Consider the following 23,667-nt stretch of genomic DNA (forward strand, 5'->3'; position numbering starts at 1 on the left):
CCACATAAACACATCACCCCCACACCTGCGAAACCTTCACTGGTTCCCCATCGAACCTTCGAGATACTCACCCACACATATAAATACTTCCACAACATCAGACCCCAATATCTCAACAAAAGAATCGCTTTCCACGCCTCCAACAGAAACCTCCGATCCGCCGACCTCGCCATCACCGAGACCCATGTATCCGCTGAGCCAGAACAGGTGGAAGAGCCTTCTCCTACGTCGCAGCAAAGACCTGGAACGAGCTCCCGATCAACATCAAACTCGCACCCTCTCTGCACATATTCAGAAAGACCCTCAAGACCTGGCTCTTCGACTGACCAGAGCTGCCTCCCCCAGTGCCTTGAGACCCGCACGGGTGAGTAGCGTGCTTCACAATTCCCTGATTGATTGATCTATCAGTGCTCAACAAGACCAAATCAACAAAAATCCAGCATACTGGTAGTAACAATATACATAAAAACAGTTATTTTAAAAGTAAAGCTTGTAGAAATCAAATAGCTCCACTTAGGGCTATTACGACGTTGTGACAGCAACAAATCCAAAGCGGCGCCACCAACCGCAAGGTTCATGGCATCGGGCATGTAGTCACACGGACCCCAAACAAACAGTACCTTGGAAAACAAAGTCTATGACGATGCACGGCATAGTGGAGGTGAGATGTCGATGCTGAGTTCGAGGCCAGATCCCTGGCTGCCACAGGGGAGGCAAGGCGTCGTATCCACAAGGAGGTGACATCTCAAATCCAGGACAGGGGACGGTGGTTGCGTCAGTGGTGAGGTGTCGGTTCCGGAGAGGCTGTGCGGTGCAAAGTCAGTGAGTTTGTGGAGTCACCCTTGGTGGGTATCAGCACCGCAATAACTGGATGCAGGTGCTGGTAGTGACGGAGTTGGTGTGAGCACTGGAGTCGAGAAGGCTGATAACTGCATTAGCAGGCATCAAAGGGCGACGGATCTGCGGTGTAGGCAGGGTAGTGTGTAGTGCACTTCACAACCAGTGCACCAGGTCTCACTGCAGATCGTGGCATCACGGTGGCATCGTTGATGGTGTTGGAGATTGTTTTCCTTGCTTCTCTTATGTTTCTTCTATCTCCCACAGCGGGTGCAACCTCCAGAGGCCCCAAACTGGAACAGGCACCTCCTGGCAGGTCAGAACTCTCAGCAGTAGCATTCAAGGGAGCTGGGGGGGAAGTCTTTGTGTCGCTGAGACTTCAGAACAGGAGGCCAGTACACACAAGCCCTTGGGCATACTTCTTCAAGCAGGTGTCCCACCACAGTTACAGTCTTTGTCCTTTCCTTGGCAGAAGCAGCAACTACAGGCCAACCTCACACAGCACAGGGGCAATACTCCTCACAACTCTCTAGCTCCTCTCCTTGGTATAGGTTCCTCTTGAGTGAAGAAGTGATCTAAAGTTCTAGGGCTTAAGGTCCACTACTTATACCTCATTTTGTCTTTGTTCTTCGTTATACCAGGGTCTCTGAGCCCAGTCCAAACCAGTTCTGTCCTAACTTGTGCAGTATGACTACAGGGGGTGGAGCCAGCATTGTGTGAGGGAGATTTGCAAGGAAAACTCATCCCGCGACTCTAAATGCAGCCAAAGCCAATTCCGCTCAGCCCTGAGTCATCCAGAAAGGGTCAGGCACACCTCAACCCCCTCAGTGGCTGTCCACATTGAAAGGACATCCCCAGCCCCTGTCACTCCAAAACCAGACAGTCAATTCACAAACAGGCAGAGGCACACAGAATGGTTAAACAGGAAAATGCCTACTTTCTAAAAGGGACATTTTCCACCACACAATATAAAAAACATCTTTTCTGAAAAATGTGTTATTAAATATTCATTTCTGAGTTCAGAGAGCCTAACATTTATTTTTCCATCATGTCTCAATGGGAAGTTATACTTGCAAGATGTTTCAAAGTAGCTCCCATGCATCCTATGGGACAGATAGCCTTTCAATAGTGAAAAACTAAATTAGCAGTATTTCACTATTAGGACATGACACACACACCAGTACACGTTCTACCTTTCATATACACTGCATCTTGTCCATGGGGGTACCCTGGACCTACCTGAGGGGTGTCTTATATGTAATAAAAGGGAAGGTTAGGGCCTGTCAAGTGGGTGCACTTGTCAGGTCGACATGGCAGTTCAAAACTGCACGCAGACACTGCAGTGGCAGGTATGAAATACATTTCTAGTGCTACTCATGTGGGTGGCACAATCAGTTCTGCAGACCCACTAGTAGCATTTGATATACAGGCCCTGGTACATTCAGTGCACTTTACTAGGGACTTACAAGTAAATCAAATATTGCATTAATGGATACCCAATTATAAAAACAATTTGTGCAGGGAGCACTTCTACTTTGACACTGATCAGCAGAGACAAAGTGTCCAAAGCATCTAAGGCAGCAAAAACGAAATCCAGCATATCATAAAAAATACAGGAGGTAGAGGCAAAAAAGTCAGGGGACACCATGCCAAAGATGCAAAGTCTAAAACGTGTCCCCTCCAGCTGAAAAGTGTGGGAACAAACCACCCCCTTGGGAGTTCTCATCACTAAGGTGGAAAAATCTGGACAGACAATCAGCATTGGCATGTACTGTATCAGGGCAGGATTCCACCATAAAGTCCATTCCCTGTACGGAGATGGATCAGCTCAACAGTTTTGGGTTCTCACCCCTCATTTGCATCAACCATCTGAGAGGCCTGTGGTCTGTCTGAACCCGTAAGTGACCTCAAACAAGTACGGTCTTAGCTTCTTCAGCGCCCAGACCACAGCAAAAGCTTCTCTTTCAATTGCACTCCACCTCGGTTTTCTGGGAAGTAGCCTCCTAATAATGAACGCTACAAGTTGGTCCACCCCTCACTTTTCAACTATGAGAGTACTGCTCCCACACCATGCTCTGAAGCATCTGTCTGCACAACAAATTCTTGGGAGAAGTTGGGTGCCTCGAGCATGGGCGCTGTGCACTTGGCAGATTTCAGGGCATCAAAAGCGGTCAGATAGGCATCTGTCCACATCACTTTCCTTGGCAGCTCCTTGAAGCCAGCTCAGTCAAGGGGGCAACAACGGTGTCATGCCACTTAACAAACCATCTGTAGTACCCAGTGAGACCTAAAAGTGCTCTCCCCTTTCTCTGGATCTTGGGGGGCTCCCAAGCCAGAACGGTGTTGATCTTAGGCTGTAGGGGCACCATCTGGCCGATTTGCACCTGGTGCCCCAAGTACACCAAAGATCCCTGCCCTATCTGGCACTTACTGACCTTGATATTGAGGCCTGCCTTTTTCATAGCCATCAACACTTTGCAGGATACTGCAAGTGTTCCTCCCAGCTGGACCTGAACACAGCAATGTCATCCAGGTAGGCAGCGCTGAAGTCCTCCAGCCCTGAAAGGACCTCATTGACCAGTCTATGGAATGTGGCAGGGGTGTTCAACACAAAGGGCATGACACGGAACTGGTAGTGCCCCTCTGGCATTTAAAACACAGACCTCTCTCTTGCCCCTTCAGTCAAGGCAATCTACCAGTACCCAGACATTAGATCAAACGCACCAAGGTACCAGGCAGCTCCCAGCCGATCAATAAGCTCATCAGCTCTGGGGATGGGATGCGTGTCAGTCTTGGTGATGGCATTGAGCCCACGGTAGTCCACACAAAACCGGAGTTCAAGAGTGACACCAGGGGCAGCAACTTTCGGACTCAAGACCACTGGTCTAGCCCAGTGGCTGCTGGAGGGCTGTATCACCTCTAACGCTAACGTCTTGGAAACCTCTTCCTTAATGCTGGCCCTGACTTTGTCAGTTACTCTGTAAATGTTGTGTTTTACAGGTACACTGTCCCCAGTGTCCACATCATGGACACACCAATTGGTGATTCCTGGAGTTAGGGAGAAAAGGGAGGTAAACTGACCCAGCACCTGGCGATAGTCCCTTTACTGCTTTGGGGTCGCGGTGGGAGAGAAGTTCACACCATCCACTGACCCATCATGTTCCTTGGCGGACAGGAGGTCAGGAAGAAGCTAAATTTCATCTTCCATTCCATCATCTGTAGGCAGGAACATAGTCACTTCAGAGCTCTCAAAGTGAGGTTTGAGGTGGTTCACGTGTAGGAACTCAAAGGGTTCCTAGGAGTCTGCAAGTTCACCAAGTAGTTTACTTCCCTCTTGCGCTACCGACCTCAAAAGGCACAGTCCACTTGTCTTGGAGTGTACAAGGTTCCACTGGTGCCATCACCCACACTTTTTGGCCAGGCTGAAACTTAACCAGAGTGGCATTCTGGTTGTACCATCATTTCATCTCCTCCTGGCTGGCTTCCAGGTTCACCTGATTGAGTTTCCTAAAGCGCTGAGTCTGGTTCCTGAAGGCCAGCATGTAGCTGAACACATCTTGGGGGTCTTACCAGGAGTTTTCTTCCAGCCCTCATTCACCAGACTGAGAGGCCCTCTCGCAGAGTGCTCATACAGCAATTCAAAGGGACTGAACTGTAGGGATTTCTGCAGTACATTCCTGTAGGCAGACAACAGGCATGATAAGAAGAAGTCCCACTTATGTCTCATGGGCTCTGTAAGACCCTTTATCATACCTTTCAGAGTTCAGTTGAACCTCTCAACCTACCCATTTCCATGGGGATGGATGGTAAGGAGCGGTGAATTTGTACATTACACCGCACTTCTCCCACAATTACGTCATTTACCTAGATATCAAGTTTATAGCTCGGTCAGAGACCACCTCTTTGGGGAACCCCACACGGGAAAAGATCCCCATCAATGCACAGCTCACCACAGGGGCACTGATTGTCTGGAGAGGGACAGCTTCTGGGTCCCAGGTGGCATTGTACACCAAGACCAAGATATACTTGTTGCCTAAGGCTGTCTTGGGTTCTAGGGGCCCTACAATATCAAAGTCCACCTGCTTGAAAGGCATGTTCACCACAGGAAAGGGTTGGAGGGGAGCCTTAGACTTCCCTCCACTCTTGCTGCCTGCCCGGCAAGTCTGACATGTCCGACAATTTGTCATTGTGCCTTTGAATTTGGGGCCAAAAGTGGGTGACAAACCTGTGAAAGGTCTTGTGACACCCAAATGTCCTGCCAAAGGCACATCATGAGCCAGACCTATTAGAAAGGTTCTGAAGCGCTTGGGTACCACCAGCATACATGTTGACCGTGGCTCAGCAACCTTAGTCTCACTATATAGGAGACCATTCCCTCAATGGATCCAATGTGATCCGGTCTGTTCACTTGCTGACTGGTTTGCAGCCTGCTGCAGCATTTCCTCAAGAGTAGGGCACTCTATCTACGCCTCGCAGAACTCCTCCCTGGAGGGCCCCCTTCCAGCTGCCAATGTGTCAGCTCAGGTAGGTCTTCCAATTTGGCCACTTGTTCCCTTGTAGGTACCAGGACATCCCCCTCAGGGTCTGCCTCCTCCTGGACCATGGGGATTTTTGGGGTGGGTTTCCCATGTCCATTGCCCCCTGCCCTTTTGCTTTCTGGCAGGCACCTGGGCCACTGTTTCAGGCTCCAAGTCCTCTTGATTACTCGTACTGGCTGCCGTTGACCGAGTGGTCACACAGGCCTACTCAGGCCGACCCAACATCTCCAAACGAGCCTGATGTTCCACATCCTTACAAGGGGAACTCTCCAGGTCATTGCCAAGCAGACAGTCAACAGGCATGGATGGACTTACAATGACCTTCAAGAAACCTGAGACCTCCACCACTCAAATGCAACCTGCACCACTTTTCACAGGCGCTCAGTGTTGTCTGCAGCAATGACAGGGTGAAGTGCATTGGGGATTACCTGCTCCTCAGACACCCATTGACACCTGACAGATGTCATACTAGCTCCTGTGTCTCTCAGAGCTTCCACCCTCTTCCCATTGATGGTCACCCTCTGCGGGTACTTTTTAGTGTTATACGGAAGGCAGGTTTCCTGGACCATCTCTCTATCTCCTAACGAGATATGGGTCATCAAAGCTGGCTCCCCACCCCCACAAGGAACCAACAACCCTCCCCGCACTACACTAACCCCGGTGACGGTGCAGTGCTGTTGGTGCTTTGGGGCACTTGGGATCCCCCTGTATGCAACCCTACTGACCACATGCATAACAACTGCAGGAACAACTGTTGTCTGGCCTCCCTCTAGGGAGCCATGGCTTCGTACCACTGGGGGCTGGGAATATTTACCCTAGGAACTATTTTGGGGCACTTTAGAGAACTCCCTTTGGTTACCTTTGTCCTCCCTAGTCTTCTGCTGGGGACACTGCCCACCTTTGGCTGGGTTTTCATGCACCCCTTGTGGACCCTAGTACTTGTCCAGCGGTCCGCCTCCTTAACAAGCTTCCTTGGGTCAGTCAGCTTACTATCCATCAGATACTGGTGCAGCTATGGAACACAAAGATTACTCAAGTGCTCCCAAGCAATCAAGTTGTATAACCCTTGGTAATCAGTTACCTTGCTGCCCTTTATCCAACCATCATGTGCTCTGCAATAAAGATTCACACATTCCACCCATGTATTTGAGTCAAGTTTTTTAAAAGACCTAAACTTTTCCCTGTACGGCTCAGGTGTGAGGCCATACCTGAGCCATAAAGCCTCCTTCATATTGGGATAGGTCAGAGCATCCGCCTCCTCCAAAGGTGTCAGGGTGTTCCTCCCATTATCCTCAAAGTGTTTCCACAGGCCAGACCCCCAGTGGTTCTCAGGGACCTCATTCATATGCAGTGCTGTCTCATAAGATGCAAACAAAGCATAAATATCCTCCCCCTTCTGGAAATTCTGCAGTAGGTCTTTGGAATGTATACCTTACCCCATTGCACTGGATGTACAGTGCCACCATTTGCACAGGACTCCGCATGTTTGGCCTTGATGTCCAGCTCTCTCATGCTCTAATCATGTGCCAAAAGCAATGTCTTTCCTTCCAAGGCACAAGCGTTCTTGATGGCCTCTGCCTTTGCCTGAAGTCTTATGACCACCAATTCAGGATCCCTGGCCCTTTGCCTTTCCTCCATTTCCTCTGGAGACTAATTCCTGGAAGAACTATTGCCGCTAGCCACAGAGGCTGCTCTCCCAATAGGGAAATCGTGGGATCTGAAGCTGCCTGTTGGCACACCCCCATCCAAAGCTGCATCTTTTGCCTCCTCAGCTTCTCTGGCCTTCCACCAGGCACTCAAAGCCTCCTGCATCTCCTCTTTCCTAGAGGTGCTCTTAATGGGATATCCAAGAATTCAGCAAAAGCGTTTGGGCTGGTCTACTTTGTAGATATGCAACATTTCAATGCAAAACTCCAGTTCTGCTTCCTCAGCTGGTTGATCATTTAGAGATATGGTGCTCGGATACCTCAAGGGTCAGATCTACAACAAAACCAAAAGCACAGTATGTGGTTGCACAGTGGTTTACACTGAATTAATGCTGTACACCAATAGCTGTGGGTCAAGTGCAAATAATAGATCAATCCTCACCACTGACCACCAATGTTAGAACTAGGGGTCTCTAATAGGCAGATGTATGTACCTTTGTCCAACAAGGGACCCTTGCTTCTAGTCAGGATAAGTAAGGGGATGCACACTTTAGATAACCCCTGCTCACCCCCTGGGTAGCTTGGCACAGGCAGACCGGCCTATCCCAAAGGCAATGTGTAAAGTATTTGTACTCCAAACACACAGTACTAAAGTGAGAACACCACAAATGGGCACCTCACCAGTTTAGAAAAATAAAATATCTTTATCTGAACTCAACAATTCCAAAACGACTAAAATCTAGCATACATGTAGTAAAATAGCACTAAAAAACAGTTATTTCAAAAGTAAAGTTTGTAGAAATCAAATAGCTCTACCTGGGGTTATTACGACGTTGTGACAACAATAAATCCAAAGTACAGCCACGACTGCGAGGTGCGTGGCATCGGGCATGGAGTCACATGGACCGGCAAACAAACAATACCTAGTAAAATGAAGTCTATGACAATGCACAGCATCTTGGAGGTCAAGCATTGGTGCCAAGGTTGAGGCCTGGTCCCTGGCTGCAACTGGAGAGGCGAGGCATCATGTGTGTGAGGAGGTGATGTGGTGAATTCAGGACAGTGGAAGGCAGTTGAGTCAGTGGTGAGGAGTTGATTCTGGTGAGGCTGTTAGAAGTCGGTTATTACCGCTTCAATAACTTGGTGCAGGTGCTGGCGGTGATGGAGTTGGTGCAAGCGCTGGCATCAGGAAGGCTGATAACTGCAGGCCTGAAAAGGCATCAGAGCGGCGGTGCAGGCAGGGTGGTGCATCGTGCACTTCACAAGCGGTGCCCCTGTGCAGGATGCAACATCACAGCAGCATCGCTGAGGGCATCAGAGATTGTTTTTCTAGTTTCCTCTAGGTTTCTTCCAGCTCCCAACAATGGGAACAAACTCCAGAGCCAAAAACTGTAACATACACCTCCTCGCAGGTCAGAAATCTCAGCAGTAGAGTTCAGGGGAGCTGGGGGTGAAGTATTAGTGTAGCTGAGACTTCAGAACAGGAGGTCAGCACACACAAGCCCTTTGAGATTCTTCTTCAAGCAGGTGCCTTAGCAAAGTTCCAGTCTTTGTCCTTTCCTTGGAAAAAGCAGCAACTGCAGGCCAACCCCACACAGCACACAGCAAAGGGGCAATACTCCTCCTCACAGCTCTCTAGCTCTTCTCCTTGGCAAAGGTTCCTCTTGAGTCCAAAAGTGATGTAAAATTTTGGGGTTTAAGGTCCATTACTTATACCCTATTTTTTCTTTGTTTTTATTTGTGCCAGGCTCTCTCAGCCCAGTCCGAACCAGTTCTGTTATCACTGGTGCAGTATAACAACAGGGGGTGGAGACAGCATTGTGCAAGGGGAGACAGTCCTATTCATGTGCAAGGAAAACGTTTCCCACAACTCTCAATACAGACAAGGCCTATTCAGCTGAGCTCTGAGCTATCCAGGAAGGGCCAGGCACAGCTCAACCCCCCGTGGCTGTGTACAGTGAATGCACACCCCCAGCCCCTATCACTCCAAAACAAGCCAGTCAATCTACAAACAGGCAGAGGCACACAGAATGATTAAACAGAAAATGCCTACTTTCTAAAAGGGGCATTTTCCAACACACAATTTAAAAACCATCTTTACTAAAAGATGTGTTATAAAATTCTGAGTTCAGAGAGCCTAAACGTTATTCCTCCATTTTGTCCCAATGGGAAGCTATACTTGCAAGATGTTAAAAAGTATCCACCATGCTATCCTATGGGACAGATGGCCTTTCATTAGTGGAAAACGAAATTGGCAGTATTTCACTATCAGGACATGTCCGACACACCAGTATATTTCCTACCTTTCATATACACTGCACTCTACCGATCGGGGTACCGTGTGTCTACCTGAGGGGTGTCTTACATGTAATAAAAGGGAAGGCTAGGGCCTGGCAAGTTGGTGCACTTGCCAGGCCGACATGGCAGTTCAAAACTGCATGCAGACACTTCAGTGGCAGGTCTGAGATACTTTTCCAGGGCTACTAATGTGGGTGGCGCAATCAGTGCTGCAGGCCCACTAGTAGAATTAAATTTACAGGCCCTAGCACACTCAGTGCACTTTAATAGGGGCTTACCAGTAAATCAAGTATGTCAATCATAGATACCCAATTACAATAGCAATTTGTGCAGGGAGCACTTGCACTTTGACACTGATCAGCAGTGGCAAAGTGTCCAAAGCATCCTAAGCCAGCAAACACGAAATCCAGCAAAGCATCAAAAATGCAGGAGATAGAGGCAAAAAGGTCAGGGGAAACCACGCCTAAGATGCCAAGTCTAATAGTAGGGGTGTCAACTAATCTATTAACACAAAATGAATTGATACATGTAAAATGGAGAATGAATCCACATTCAGCACATTTGTAATAATGTAAAAAAAACGTCAACAACATTTCAAAACAATTTCTTGGACACTGCATGTTTTATTACGTTTCTTTGTTTTACTCTATCTGGCATCTACTGTTGTGATTGTATATGCATTCATATGTTTGTATGCTTTATAGTTATCCCTGTACTCCATACAATAAAAAGCTATGTAAAACTACTCTGTGACAGCAATAGAAAGCAGGACTTTCATGATAAAGAAGGCCTTCTAGTTTAGTGACACATAGGGTTCTGATTTCATAATAAGATAATGGTAGCACACCCCTAGGGAAAGTTTTTTTAGCTCCCTTCAGCCGTCCCAGAATCTGGCTTGCATAAATTAGACTCATCCCACCCATCCCAATGAAAAGATCCATAGAAAGTTGCTTTAGGTGTAGGTGTAGCCAGTCTACTAAAATGACTGGTGTCAGGGGATCTTCAGAGGAAAGCTGACACCAGAGCCTCTTCTCACACTCTCACATTCCAAGATAATGAGCCGTGGATGTTTTATAATTAACTTCCCACTGCCTTCCCAACAGAGTTGTTCTTCTCGAATAATTATTTCACCTAATCTAAGCTATAAGAGGTAATTACTACAGTTAGAGGGAGGGAACCTGCTTACAAAAATTGTGGTCATTGCACAGGAAAAAAGGCATTATATGTTCATAAACCATCCCTGTGCCATATTTACAACAAATCCATGTTCACTAAGGAATTCGTTTTTTAATAAATATTTCAACGGATGCAGATAGTTTTCCTTAACTGTTCTCAAACTAAGGACGATGTGACTTTCATTCCTAAATTAGGTTTATACTGGGAAAAGTGTACTGAACCCCATGCGATTGGCTAGCACTTTGACTCTTGTAGAGGCGCGCTAATTCCATCATTAGCAAGTCTCACCTTTCCTCTTATAGGACACATTCCTTATGCACTACTTATGAGGTTAGATAATGGAGGAAGTAAGAGTTTAAATCTATCAAACCTGGTGACTTTGGCATACATTAGCAGCCTTTTTCTGGCTGCAGATGGCAGACCTGAAACCATGCTTTTAAAGTCATGCATGCTGATGCTGTAAGAGAACCCTGCAGCTCCAATGTGGCATCTGGATTTTAGTCTCCGGTGCTATTTTGCACCATATTGTGGAGGTTTTACTAAAGATGCCAACTAGAATGATCCAGTATTAGCACAGTGTACGCAACGGAGCACACATCTTAGGAGATGTTTAGTAGCCTTCCAGTGGTTGGGGCCAAATATGCAAGTGCATCCAGTCAAATAAATGCACAGTAAAATAGGATGCCCACACAAAACTATGCACTCTCCTACAGTTCATAATTATCTTACTTCTTTCTTGCCTGCAGACTAGGGGTTTCAGGTGCTTTGGTAGAGCTATGGCCTGTTCTGTCCCTACCGTAGGACGGTGAAAGCATATGTACACACACTGCTAAAAAAAAAAAAATCATAAGGAAATTTAATTCCAGTTGTGTCTGTGGACCCTCCCAAGAGATCTACCATTCTTAAGTAAACATTTTTAGATTTTTTTTAAATTAAGAAAGATGTTTGTATGCGCCTTCCGAAATAGGAATATCAGCCCAGTTCAACTGCCTGTAGTTAGATTTCCCCCATTTAGCGTTCTACGAGACGTCAAAAAGGACAAAAAGCAGGGAAGAAAATTAAAGTCCTATTGGTCTTCATCCATCAGTTACAGCTGAAACCTGCATTTTGAACAGAGTCCAAGGTTTGCCTATCTTCTGAGGACTCAGAACTTGGGATAAGCCTTCAGACTGGCAATAGGAAAATGTCCTAACCATGTATAGGCCTTTTCTATCATACCTATTTGGGCTCATCTTTGTCTCCATCATTCTCTAATAAAGTATTTCAAATTCGTCATGTAGCCCTCTCAATTATCTTACCAAAAATTCCTTTCTTTTATTTAGAGCATCACCTGCACATCCCTATCAAATGCCCTTCATCCTCCTAACTCTCCTCTGTAGTCCCCTAGCAGAGCCCCCAAACAAGTCAAGGTCTCTTCTTAAAAAAGAGGAGTATGGACAATATATTCAGGGTTAACAATTGGCAGCACTGGGCATAATGAAGATGAAAGTTATGTGAGTGTGATGCCAACTCTCTGTCTCGAACCCTCATCACAGTCCTTATGTAATGATGATATAATCAAATAAAACCAAGGTTACAATTCAAAGCATTAAACACAAATGGAATGCAATATACATCTGCACAAACAATAACCTATATGGTGCACAGCAGCAGAATGTTTATGAGATAAAATAAATTATTCAAATGGGACAATTTATACCTTCGCTAAGAGATATGATACCTTGAAAAAGTTTATGAATTTAACAAAACATCAATGGAAGATGCCATTCAAGAATTAAGTAGTGAACCGGACACAGATATTAGTAGTGGAGAAGGAACATCAATGATGGAAGAACAGTCAGTACAAAAAAACTCTTTATTAGAGGAAATGAGGTGGTACATTGCCAAACAAAGAGAAAGCACAGGACTTGGACGGCCAAAACCAAGAGAACCTGTTTCTGACTGAAATGACAAAGTGACACCCTAGCTTTAGGGCTCTACATAGCATGAAATCATCCCTAGTCTCAGTAGTTGAAGGCCTACGCTGAGTCCTTGACAGAGGAGGCAAAGTTTCAAATATTTTGTTAGATCTTTTGGCTGCATTGACACCATCTTCCAAGATATCATGCTGATTCGTTTGCACGAAATTGGGATAAGAGATAAAACCTAAAATTATCTTGCCTCCTACTTACGGAAGCTGACCTTATTGAAAATTGCATCTTCTTTCTCAACAGCTAGATCAAGGACTACTTCAAGGATTATTGTTACACTTTTACACATTGATCAGCTTCTCTGCCCTGACTGCTTAGGTTCTCTTCTGTTTTTTAACATAATCAGATGGCACACAAATTATCATCCACTTAGATTAAACCACTGGAAGTTATGAAGAGCATTTGTAAAAATGCTTGACTGAGATAGCATCTTGGAAGTGAGCCTGCACTATCAAACTAAATACCTATAAGAAAGAGAACTACACTGGTAAAAAATGGTCCGACTTCAGGTCACCACTGATTTAGATCCCTGTCCTCTTCAAGGTATAGTTGTAACAAAATGAGGAGTTCTCTTAGATATCACTCTTACCCTCAGGGCCCAAGTTAACAAAATCACATCGACATATTGTCGAAAGATAGTCTATCAGGCAATGATACTTCCTAGATTGGATTGCTTTGATGCCCTAAATTTAGGATCTCAAAAGACATTGCTATCCAGGCTCCAGCTAGGGAAAAACTGAACGGTGCGTGCCTTCTTCAGGCTGCCTGGATGATCACTGATCTCACCCTTTAGGGTTCAGTTCCACAGGCTTCTCATTGAAAAGAGAATAGTATTTAAGTAACTTTGCATAATTCATGCGCCTTCCATCAGCTGGTACCCAGATACATGCAAGCAATACTCACTCACTACATCACAGCTAGATTCTTTAGATCCACTTTTCTGCTTAATCTGACAATCCCATACTATGGAAAGAAACATCAGGGAGGCCATTACTCTCAGTTCAGGCAACTATGCTATGGATCGCTTTTCCTAACACCCTCAGAAGTATACTTGATCAGTTGAATTTCATGAGATCTTTTTGAATAAGCAATTATTGTAGCCACATACATAGATTAATTCATGAGCATCAGAACACCCTTTCAGGAAACAGCTGCACTCAAATATATAATTAACATAACATTAAAAAGCTAATATAATCAGTTTTTAGGACATATCCTAACGCACGATCACCTTTGCAAAACAATATCTTGCTATTTAGGTCTACAACCCTTGACCAATTGTTACAACAGGTACACCTGATGTGTGTTATATGGGTATTCGGTTAAAGGATAACAGAAGTAGTATATTCTGTCTCATTTGTGCCAGTGAAATGATGTCATACAAAACGTTGCAAAGGTTACGCATTTTACATATTTACTAGGCTAGTAAAATAGTAAAACGTTGAATTTGAAATATGTGAGTTGCAGGTGAATCATTGTGAGGAAGAAGTAGCTTGAACAGTGGTCTCTTTTATACAACATGAGGCTTAACACAAAACTTCCATCGAACAATAGCAATGTGCTTGCTTTTAACTTGGAAGACAGTAAAGTGAAAAATGAAAACTCGTAGTACAATGAGTTAGATGTATTATGTTGTAAACTCACAAAGATGTGTACCAGTTTCACTTCTGTTTTATTTTTTCTTAAGAAATGGGAATCAGCACTCTAAAGTTTGTAATGCTCTGAAGTTAAGCTAGTGAGTTATTTCCCCGATGCAAGGCAGTACAGATCAAGACTTCAACTTATGCAAATGTATTCATATATATGTTTGAAAAGAAGTAAAGAATCACCGCTTCTCTTAGACATGCTAGCTAACAACTGGAAAAAGAACCACATTCGATTTGGTGATCTGTAAGGAATCACTGAAACTAGCCATATAAACTGCCTTCTGTGCCAGATGGATCCTTGAGATAGTTTAGTAACAATGTTCACTGTATTTGTGCAGTCAAGCACAAAGAGTGCCTTTAGAGAACTTTACTCACCTTATTGGTCAACGGATTATCTATGGTGCTGCCAATAGGGCATCTGTGCTTGCGACTGAGTTAACAGAGTTGAATCCATGCAACAAACATCCCCAGTGGCTTAATTGATCAAATGCAACACTCTGTTATGTGCCTTAAACACAAACAATTTGCAACACCTAAGCACAAATCAGATGCAAAAAAGGTGAATTGATGTTTGTCAATGCCAACTCCTGATTTTAATACATTGAAATGCCCCGTATCATTTGTAAAGATCCACCTATTTCGTGTTAAGGGAAGATAAAGTGTGGGGGTGGGGTAGTGGTAGAAGGATACATAAATGTTACTCATGTGTCCATTTGTAAAGTTATAACTTTGTGGAGATTGAGAACATTTTACAATAAAGTTTCTCACCCTGCAAATCTACGTTTTATAAAGGCAGTACTTCCTATGTTCCAGATTCACAAAGGTAAACTTACACTTTCATGTGTTTATGATTGTTTGCTATTTACAAAGGGATTTAGGAGTAGTATCTTTACGAGTGTGGAATCTCCACACATACAAAGAAAGGCCCTTTGTGTTTCCAAGGTTGGAAAGAGAACTGAATACCTACAAATTTAAAGTGCAATTTATGCTTTGTTAAAATATACCCAAGGACTTAATAAACCTTGTGAAAATATGTTAAGCATGTATCTTAAGAATATTGACTAAAGCTACTCATGCAGATTTATGACTATTTGAGTTTAGATTTACACTGTCACACAGAAAGAATAGATCTACACCATACAGGGTTGTTAAGGTCCAGGTGTAGCTTTTTTTAAGAACAACAAGTGTCTATTAGAAACGCACATACTTAAATAGATTTGCAATTTGTGTACAAGCTTTAGGCAAGGCACTCTAAATTAGCATAATTGTGGACTGAAGTCTTGATTATATTTAATAAAAATGTAGTAGTCACTATCCTGAATTCAGATGTTGGCTGTAGAAAGGATTAGTGATAAATCTTGGATGTGAACTTTCATAATGGAAGTTGGGACGAGGGACATTGGAGAGAAGCCTTGTTCTTGACATTCAACCTTTCATGATGTGTGGTCGGGAAAACATATGACCATAACTTTGAGTTCTGAATAAGGCGTCCACATCATAGTGAAGTATTGTTGTTAGAATATTATCTCCCATAATAAATATTGAGTCCTAAACATCCCTTTTTCCAACTGGAGGTAAAAACAGAAAATCTACACTAAAGAAGGACAATTATTTTTGCAAACAATGTCAGTAATACAACATTTCTGAATACGATATTGTGGGACAGAACCCGCAAACATGCGCACAGTAAATTCATAAAATAGTGGTGTACCCAGTATGAATAATTATTAAAGAAGCAGTGTCTCCCTCTGCTGCTTGGCACACAGGAATACCATTTAATAAAGTTCCAAGGGAAATGACCTGCCATACATTTGTTATTGACACCCTAGTTACATACAAACATTTCAGTGAACGAGGAAGTCACACAGGCGTACATGAAAACTGGACAGTTACAGGCTAAACCAAAGGCTCTGTTTTTCTTTGCTTTCATTATACTGGGAATTGTACTCTCTCTCTCTTGTAAACTTACCCTGCTCAGTAGCTCATCCATCTCGGTGACAAGGGTATCCAGGTTATTCTGCGCCAATTGAATAAGTCTTTCTGGAGCACGCTGAGGTGACAGCAAGTGCTGAAAATTATTAGAAATATTTTTAGCCTTACAATATACATCATCATAGTGGAATATTAAAGATGAAACAAATGAAAACTCATACATTGCACTCATGAAGATACCATTCTCATGCACTGGCGGCCTCCTTGTCCCCAAAGGTCGCCAAGAGACATAGCTTTGCTACAGTACATTAGCTCAAAGCCAACAGTGGATATAATTGTGAATAGCAAAACATTAAAAATGACATGGGGCAATGTTTAACCCTTTGAACTACCACGCAACAGCTTTTCATTGTATACAGGTCGTGTGCAGGGGCAGCTCTTGACCCTGTTCCAGGCCGGTCGCTCCCCATGCCGCACAGCACCACCTGTTGTGCCTGTGTTCGCTGCTGCCGCTACTGCCGTGAGTTCGAGGCCCTCCTCCACCCGCAGGCTACCACCTGCGCCTCATCCCTGGTGGCCCAGTGGTGAGCCGTAGGTATCTGGGTACTCGCTCTGTCACTTTTTTCCTGTCTGTCTTCTGTAGTGATTTCTGCTTTGTATTTTCTACTGTAGTCTGTGTTATTCCTTTTATTCCCTTTTTTTTTACTGTTTTGTGCCCTTCTGCCTTGTATACTCCGCCGTTCTGCTCTCCCGTTTTCCCACCGCTGCGTCCCCTGTGGCCTCACCCCCTGCCCCCCGCTCCCCCATTCGTCCTGCTCCCGCCTCCCAGCTGCTCCTCCCACCCACCTCCCCTTCTTATGGTGGCCGCTACGCGGTGAGGAGAGGGACTCTTGACCCTGTTCCAGGCAGGTCACGCCCCATGCCACACAGCACCACCTGTTGCACCCGTATTCGCTGCTGCCGCCACTGCCGTGAGTTTGAGGCCCTCCTCCAACTGCAGGTTACCACCTGCGCCTCATCCCTGGTGGCCCAGTGGTGAGCCGTAGGTATCTGGGTACTCTGCCTTCTGTAGTGATTTCTGCTCTGTATTTTCTACTGTAGTCTGTGTTATTCCTTTTTTTGTACTGTTTTGTGCCCTTCTGCCTTGTATACTCCGCCATTCTGCTCTCCCGTTTTCCTGCTGCTGTGTCCCCTGCGGCCCCACCCCCCCGCTCGCCCATTCGTCCCGCCTCTCAGCTGCTCCTCCCTCCCACCACCCCTTCTTATGGCAGCCGCTGCAATCCCGTCTGCCCCCGTCTGTGCCTGGACTGCGCCAGTGCCAGACCCCCCTGGCCCCGCTAGCGCCACGACGCCCGACACCGCTGCGATGCCAGCACCCTTCACTCACTCAACACCGGCCGATCACACACCTGCTTCCGGGCCACCGCAAAGCGCACCCAAGGACCCTTCTCCTGCCGTAACTGCAGCTTCCAAACCACCACCACGTTCACAGGGGCAGGACGCAACAACCTCCGTTGCATACTACTCAACACCCGCTCCGCCCGCAAGCACGCCATCGAACTCTGGGACCTACTCAAATCCTCCTCCCCGGACGTCGCCTTCCTGATGGAGACCTGGATGAACCCCACCTCGGCACCATACATAGCCATCCCGGATGGCTACAAGATCACCCGCAGGGATCGCACCAACGGAGCAGGAGGAGGAATCGCCATCGCCCACAGAAACACCCACAGAATCTCGACCAGCACCGACAACACCCTCAGCGCCGCTGAACATCTGCACTTCCAGATCCACATCGACCCCAACACCACCCTCAGAGGAACCCTCATCTACAGACCCCCCAGCCCCCGGCCACAGTTCTCCATCGCCGACTTCATCAGCACGCACGCCCTTGCATCCACGGACTACATTCTCCTCGGAGACCTAAACTTCCACGTCAAGAACACCAACAACAGCAACTCCACCACCCTGCTCAACAACCTCACCAACCTCGGACTCAAACAGCTCATCATGACTCTCACCCACTCCGCCGGACACACGCTCGACCCCATCCTCTCCGCCAGCAACCACGTCACCTTCAGCCACAACACCGAACTCCTCTGGACTGACCACCTTCGAGAAGCCCACCGCACACCACCACACACATTGGACCCCCTGCCACAGCTGGAGCAAAGTCACCGAAGACCAGCTAACCACCACCCTTGCCCGAAACCCACCAACCAACACCACCGACATCGCCGCCCGCAGCCTCAGGCAATGGATCAACGACTGCGCCAACACTCTCGCCCCGATCAAGAAACCATCTTACAGACGCACCGATAGGAAAGCCACCTGGTTCACCGCCGACCACCAGGCATCCAAGCAGGCCTGCCGTAGGCTCGAGAAGAAGTGGCACCTCGATCAGACACCGGACGAGCCTTGGACCTGCACCTGCGCGCCATGAGAGGTACTTCACCTGTTTTAATTACATTTTGGCAGTCCACGCGGCACCCCTTTACACTGACCTGCTCCCTGCTGACGAGAGGCAACTACCTCAAAACACGTGTCCAGGGATGGCTAATGCATACACATACTTTTCTACATACATCGTGGCATAGGCGTACTCGCTTTCGCCACTACATCTACCACAGTTCCTTGGGGCAACTTGCTGGTGTGACGAGCGGAGTGCGACCAACTTTTGAATCATTTATTACGGCTCCCTTGAGCCAACGGGCTGACGAGCCTTGGACCTGCACCTGCGCGCCATGAGAGGTACTTCACCTGTTTTAATTACATTTTGGCAGTCCACGCGGCACCCCTTTACACTGACCTGCTCCCTGCTGACGAGAGGCAACTACCTCGAAACACGTGTCCAGGGATGGCTAATGCATACACATACTTTTCTACATACATCGTGGCATAGGCGTACTCGCCGTCGCCACTACATCCACCACAGTTCCTTGGGGCAACTTGCTGGTGTGACGAGCAGAGTGCGACCAACTTTTGAATCACCGACAGGAAAGCCACCTGGTTCACCACCGACCACCAGGCATCCAAGCAGGCCTGCCGTAGGCTCGAGAAGAAGTGGCACCTCGATCAGACACCGGACAGCAATACGACCTACAAGAGTGCTATTCGCAGACACCACCAACTCATCCGACCACCAAAAGGACCTCCTTCAAAGAACGAATCGACAACAATGCACACAACAACAAAGAGCTCTTCAACATCGTGAAGGAACTCTCCAACCCCAGCTCCAACTCCAACGACATCCTGCCATTGCAAGACCTCGGTGACTCCCTAGCCACCTTCTTCACCGCAAGATCGCAGACATCCATGACAGCTTCAACAACCAGGCCCCCCCCCCCGACAGCCACCGACACCTCAGACTCACCACCCCCCAGCCACACTGACCCCCTGCTTTCCTGGACCCATGTCAATGACTACGGCACCATCAAAATCATGGACACCATCCACTCTGGCTCACCATCAGACCGCTGCCCGCACCACATCTTCAACAAAGCAAGCTCCACCATCGCACCCCATCTCCGCATGATCATCAACAACTACTTTGAGACCGCCACCTTCCCGGCGAGCTGGAAGCATGCCGAGATCAAGAAACCCAAGGCGGACCCCAAGGACCTCAAGAACTTCCGGCCCATCTCCCTACTCTCGTTCCCGGCGAATGTCATTGAGAAGATTGTCAACAGGCAACTTACCTCCTTCCTCGAAGAGAACAACATCCTGGACCTGTACCAATCTGAATTCCGCAGCAACCACAGCACCGAAACAACCCTCATCGCTACCACCGATGACATCAGGGCCCTGTTGGACAACGGAGAAACTGCGGCACTCATCCTCCTGGACTTTTCGGCCGCCTTTGACACCGTCTGCCACCGCACCCTACACACGCACCTCCACAACGCAGAGATCCACGACAAAGGCTTGGACTGGATCACCTCCTTCCTCACCGGAGGAACCCAGAGTGTCCGCCTCCCACGATTACGATCTAAAGACACCAAGATCATCTGCGGCGTACCCCAAGGATCGTCCCTCAGTCCGACACTCTTCAACGTCTACATGGCACCGATAGCCAACATCGTCCGATCACACGACCTCAACATCATCTCTTATGCCGACGACACCCAGCAGATCCTCTCCCTCACCAAAGACCCTGCCACCGCCAAAACCAACCTCCACGAAGGAATGAAGGCCATCACCGAATGGATGAAGAACTGCCGCCTGAAACTGAACTCGGACAAGACGGAGGTCCTCATCATCGGATCCACCCCCTCCGCCTGGCACGACTCATGTTGGCCGGCCACGCTGGGAGCTGCACTGACGCACACCGACCACGCACGCAACCTGGAGTCATCCTGGACTCATCGCTGTCTATGACCCAGCAAGTGAACGCCATCTCCTCCTCCTGCTTCAACACCCTCTGCATGCTCCGCAAGATCTACAGATGGATCCCCACCGGAACCAGAAGGACGGTCACCCAGGCCCTCATCAGCAGCAGGCTGGACTACGTCAACGCCCTCTACGTGGGAACCTCAGCCAAACTCCAGAAACAACTACAACGCATACAGAATGCCTCTGCATGCCTCATCCTCGACATCCCCCGCCACAGCCACATCATAACCCATCTGAAAGACCTGCACTGGCTCCCGTCAACAAGAGGATCACCTTCAAGCTCCTCACACACGCTCACAAAGCACTCCACAACACCGGACCAGCGTACCTAAACAAACGACTCACCTTCTACACCCCGAACCGCCAGCTTCGCTCCGCTGACCTCGCCCTAGCCACCGTCCCCCACATCTGACGAGCGACCGGCGGCGGCAGATCTTTCTCCCACCTCACTGCCAACACTTGGAACACCCTCCCCATCCACCTGCGACAGACCCACGACCTGCTGACCTTCAGGAGTCTTCTCAAGACCTGGCAGTTCGAGCAGTAGCAGCACACCCCCCCTACCTCCCCAGTGCCTTGAGACCCTCACGGGTGAGTAGTGCGCTCTACAAATGGATTGATGGATTGATTTCTACTTGGATCTTTGTATTTCATCATCTTCAATCACTTGTTGCAGCAAAAGCTCTTTTTGGTTTTCTCATCAATTGGCCCATATAGTTATTATACTAATTTAATCTCTTTACTCAGAATTATACACAGAACATTTCTTCGGTGTAGTGAAGAGTGAGAAATCAGGGTATGGAACTGTTGGCCACCCAATGAGGACCATTAATTGGTAGCCAACTCACAAATTAGAGATCAGGTTCAAGTACACTACTCTCCGAACCATGCTATAGAAAAAGAGCATTGCAATTGGAAGACCTAACCTTCTGCTGAAATTCAATCTCACAATAATTATACAAAGCAGAAACTCTGCTGTGGCTACACAGAATAAGAGCAAAATAACCTGATGCTCTGAAAATAATCTATGACTTTTCCTATCATGCATTAGAAATCAGATCGTTGTAAGCACAGTTTCTGCAGAAAGAACATTAAGACACACTAAAGGACTCAGACAATTTTAGTTATTGTACTAAAGATCCAAAATAAATGCATATAAATAACATTTTAAGTAACTCAGTCATGAGTCTTACAGCTTGCAGTATCAAACTACACATTTAGTCAAAGTAAATCTATTTCTAAATAAGTGAGTCCATAAATAGGTTGTTTAAGGTTAGATTTTCTTCCACCAACAAAGGGTGGAGTTTGGTTAAAAAGAGTTCTTTTAGCCTGGGCAAAGGGATCAATTTAGAGTCCACTAAGGAAACATCCGTGGGCATGGGCAACAGGAGTGGAGCAATAAGCAGGAAAGTTCCTGTCTTGCCTTTCACCAGACATCTCCAAATTGTTCAGCAGGCAAGTTCATCAGCAAAGGGAAAAAGACAAGGGGCATGTAAAGATATTCTGTTAGGCAGGCTAAAGGCAATAGAAGAGAAGGGGCTCTAGTGCAATATGGCTCAGCCGAGTCTCCCTCCTCCTTGGAAAGTCACTTTTTAAACTCCAGATTGTAATTTTTGACATCAGTTGTCATCATACGATGGTCTGACCATCATGTGACCATTCTTCTGTTCACCATCTACAAAATTGATACTCCAACATATTTTCCCATGTTGCTCATGAGAAACAACTGTCCATTCAGTCCTCACAGGTTAGTTGACAAAGAGCGTATTTACTTTGTTTCTCATCATGGATTATGTCGAGGGGTCCAGTTCCCACCAATTCACACACAATGAAGTACTGGTCTTACTTATTAAAGAATGCTGCACACACAAAAGCAACATTTAAGGAAATGCAACAAAAGTCCTTTACACCAGGCTATGAAATAATGGCGCCTAAGGAAAAAGGCTATTTAATGCCTTTTAAAGTTAGTACTTCCTAGTTAATAAAAAAAACTCATAGTTAACTTCAAACACAATTAAATAAATAAAGCATATCATATATGGAAATATTTGTAACATTGTCAGTTATATTTTTGCACAAAGATGTCCATCTATTATTATGGCTGACTGCCAAAATCCTCAGCAATCAATTTGAATATGGGATTGAACCACACAAGTCAAAAGAGGTGGATTATTGCATCACTTCCCACATGTGCAGGGCCATGATAATGTCTAGCCATAGGTGGTAACAAACTATCAGTTAATACAGGTCTACCATCAGTGTAAACCCAAACTTTAACTTCCATTTTGGTGCATCCAATTCACACCAAACTTTGCTGTTCCGCTTCTGTCACTTTTTCCTGCAATCTCCTAACCTCTTCCCATGTGTCTACAGCAGTTACAATTTGTGACATCTGATGTTTCACCATTGTTATGTTATGTTATTAAAATTTATAACGTGACCAGCTACTCAAGAGTGTCCCGGCGTGAAACCTAACGAGCAGAGATTTACGGTTCATTAGATAAAAAGCTACGTTTTTAACCCTTTCCTGAAGAGTTTCGGGTCCTGGATCCCACGAAGGTCCAGTGGAAGAGAATTCCAGGCCACCCCTGCCTTATATGCCACGAACTGCCACCCATTCTCGTAAGGCAAAAGCGCGGAATAACCGCCAGAAGCTGTGTTGCTGAGCGCAGCTGTCTCGTGGAGCAAAGAACTTGAAGCGCTTCCTTTGGTATACAGGGCCAAGTTCATACAGGGCTGAGTGAGCAAAAGTGAGAGCCTTAAATTTGACTCTCTCGGCCACCGGAAGCCAGTGGAGATCGAGCAGATGTTGCTTTATACTAGACCTCCCCGGGATGTTAAGGAGAGACCTGGCTACAGCATTCTGAACTATCTGCAGCCTCTTCAACAAATACCCTGTCAAACCAACATATAGGGCATTCGAGTAATCAATACGTGAAAGGATTAAGGCACGAGTGACCATTTCCTTGGCTGCCCTAGGAAGGAGGGGAAGACATTTCCTTAAGTGATTTAAGGGTGCCAAAGCACTGTCCAGCTAGCTTTTTTATCCGTGTGGAAAACCTAGAGGTTTTCGTCGAACCAAATTCCGAGGTTTTTAGTAGGTTGGCCTGCGGAATTGGGCAAAGGATAATCAGCCGGCCAGAGTGATTCCCTAAACTGGGGGGGAAAAGTCCCAAATAACAGGATCTCGGATTTGTCCTTGTTACACTTGAGCTGCGCGGAGAGGGGCCAT

At 46.5% G+C, this 23,667-nt stretch overlaps 1 protein-coding gene across 6 annotated transcripts in view; it reads right to left on the minus strand.

Annotated features, from left to right (window-relative positions):
* The window catches only part of LAMA2 (laminin subunit alpha 2), a 3,129,796-nt gene that overhangs the window by 779,086 nt on the left and 2,327,043 nt on the right, over window positions 1-23,667 (minus strand). For all 6 annotated transcript variants that reach the window (XM_085611831.1, XM_085611827.1, XM_085611830.1 and 3 more), the window contains one exon: window positions 16,081-16,179. In XM_085611831.1, coding sequence (XP_085467957.1) covers window positions 16,081-16,179 — 99 coding nt within the window. The remainder of the gene's footprint in view (window positions 1-16,080; window positions 16,180-23,667) is intronic.

Source organism: Triturus cristatus, chromosome 6, assembly GCF_964204655.1.
Source record: "Triturus cristatus chromosome 6, aTriCri1.1, whole genome shotgun sequence".
NCBI classification, from domain to species: domain Eukaryota; kingdom Metazoa; phylum Chordata; class Amphibia; order Caudata; family Salamandridae; genus Triturus; species Triturus cristatus.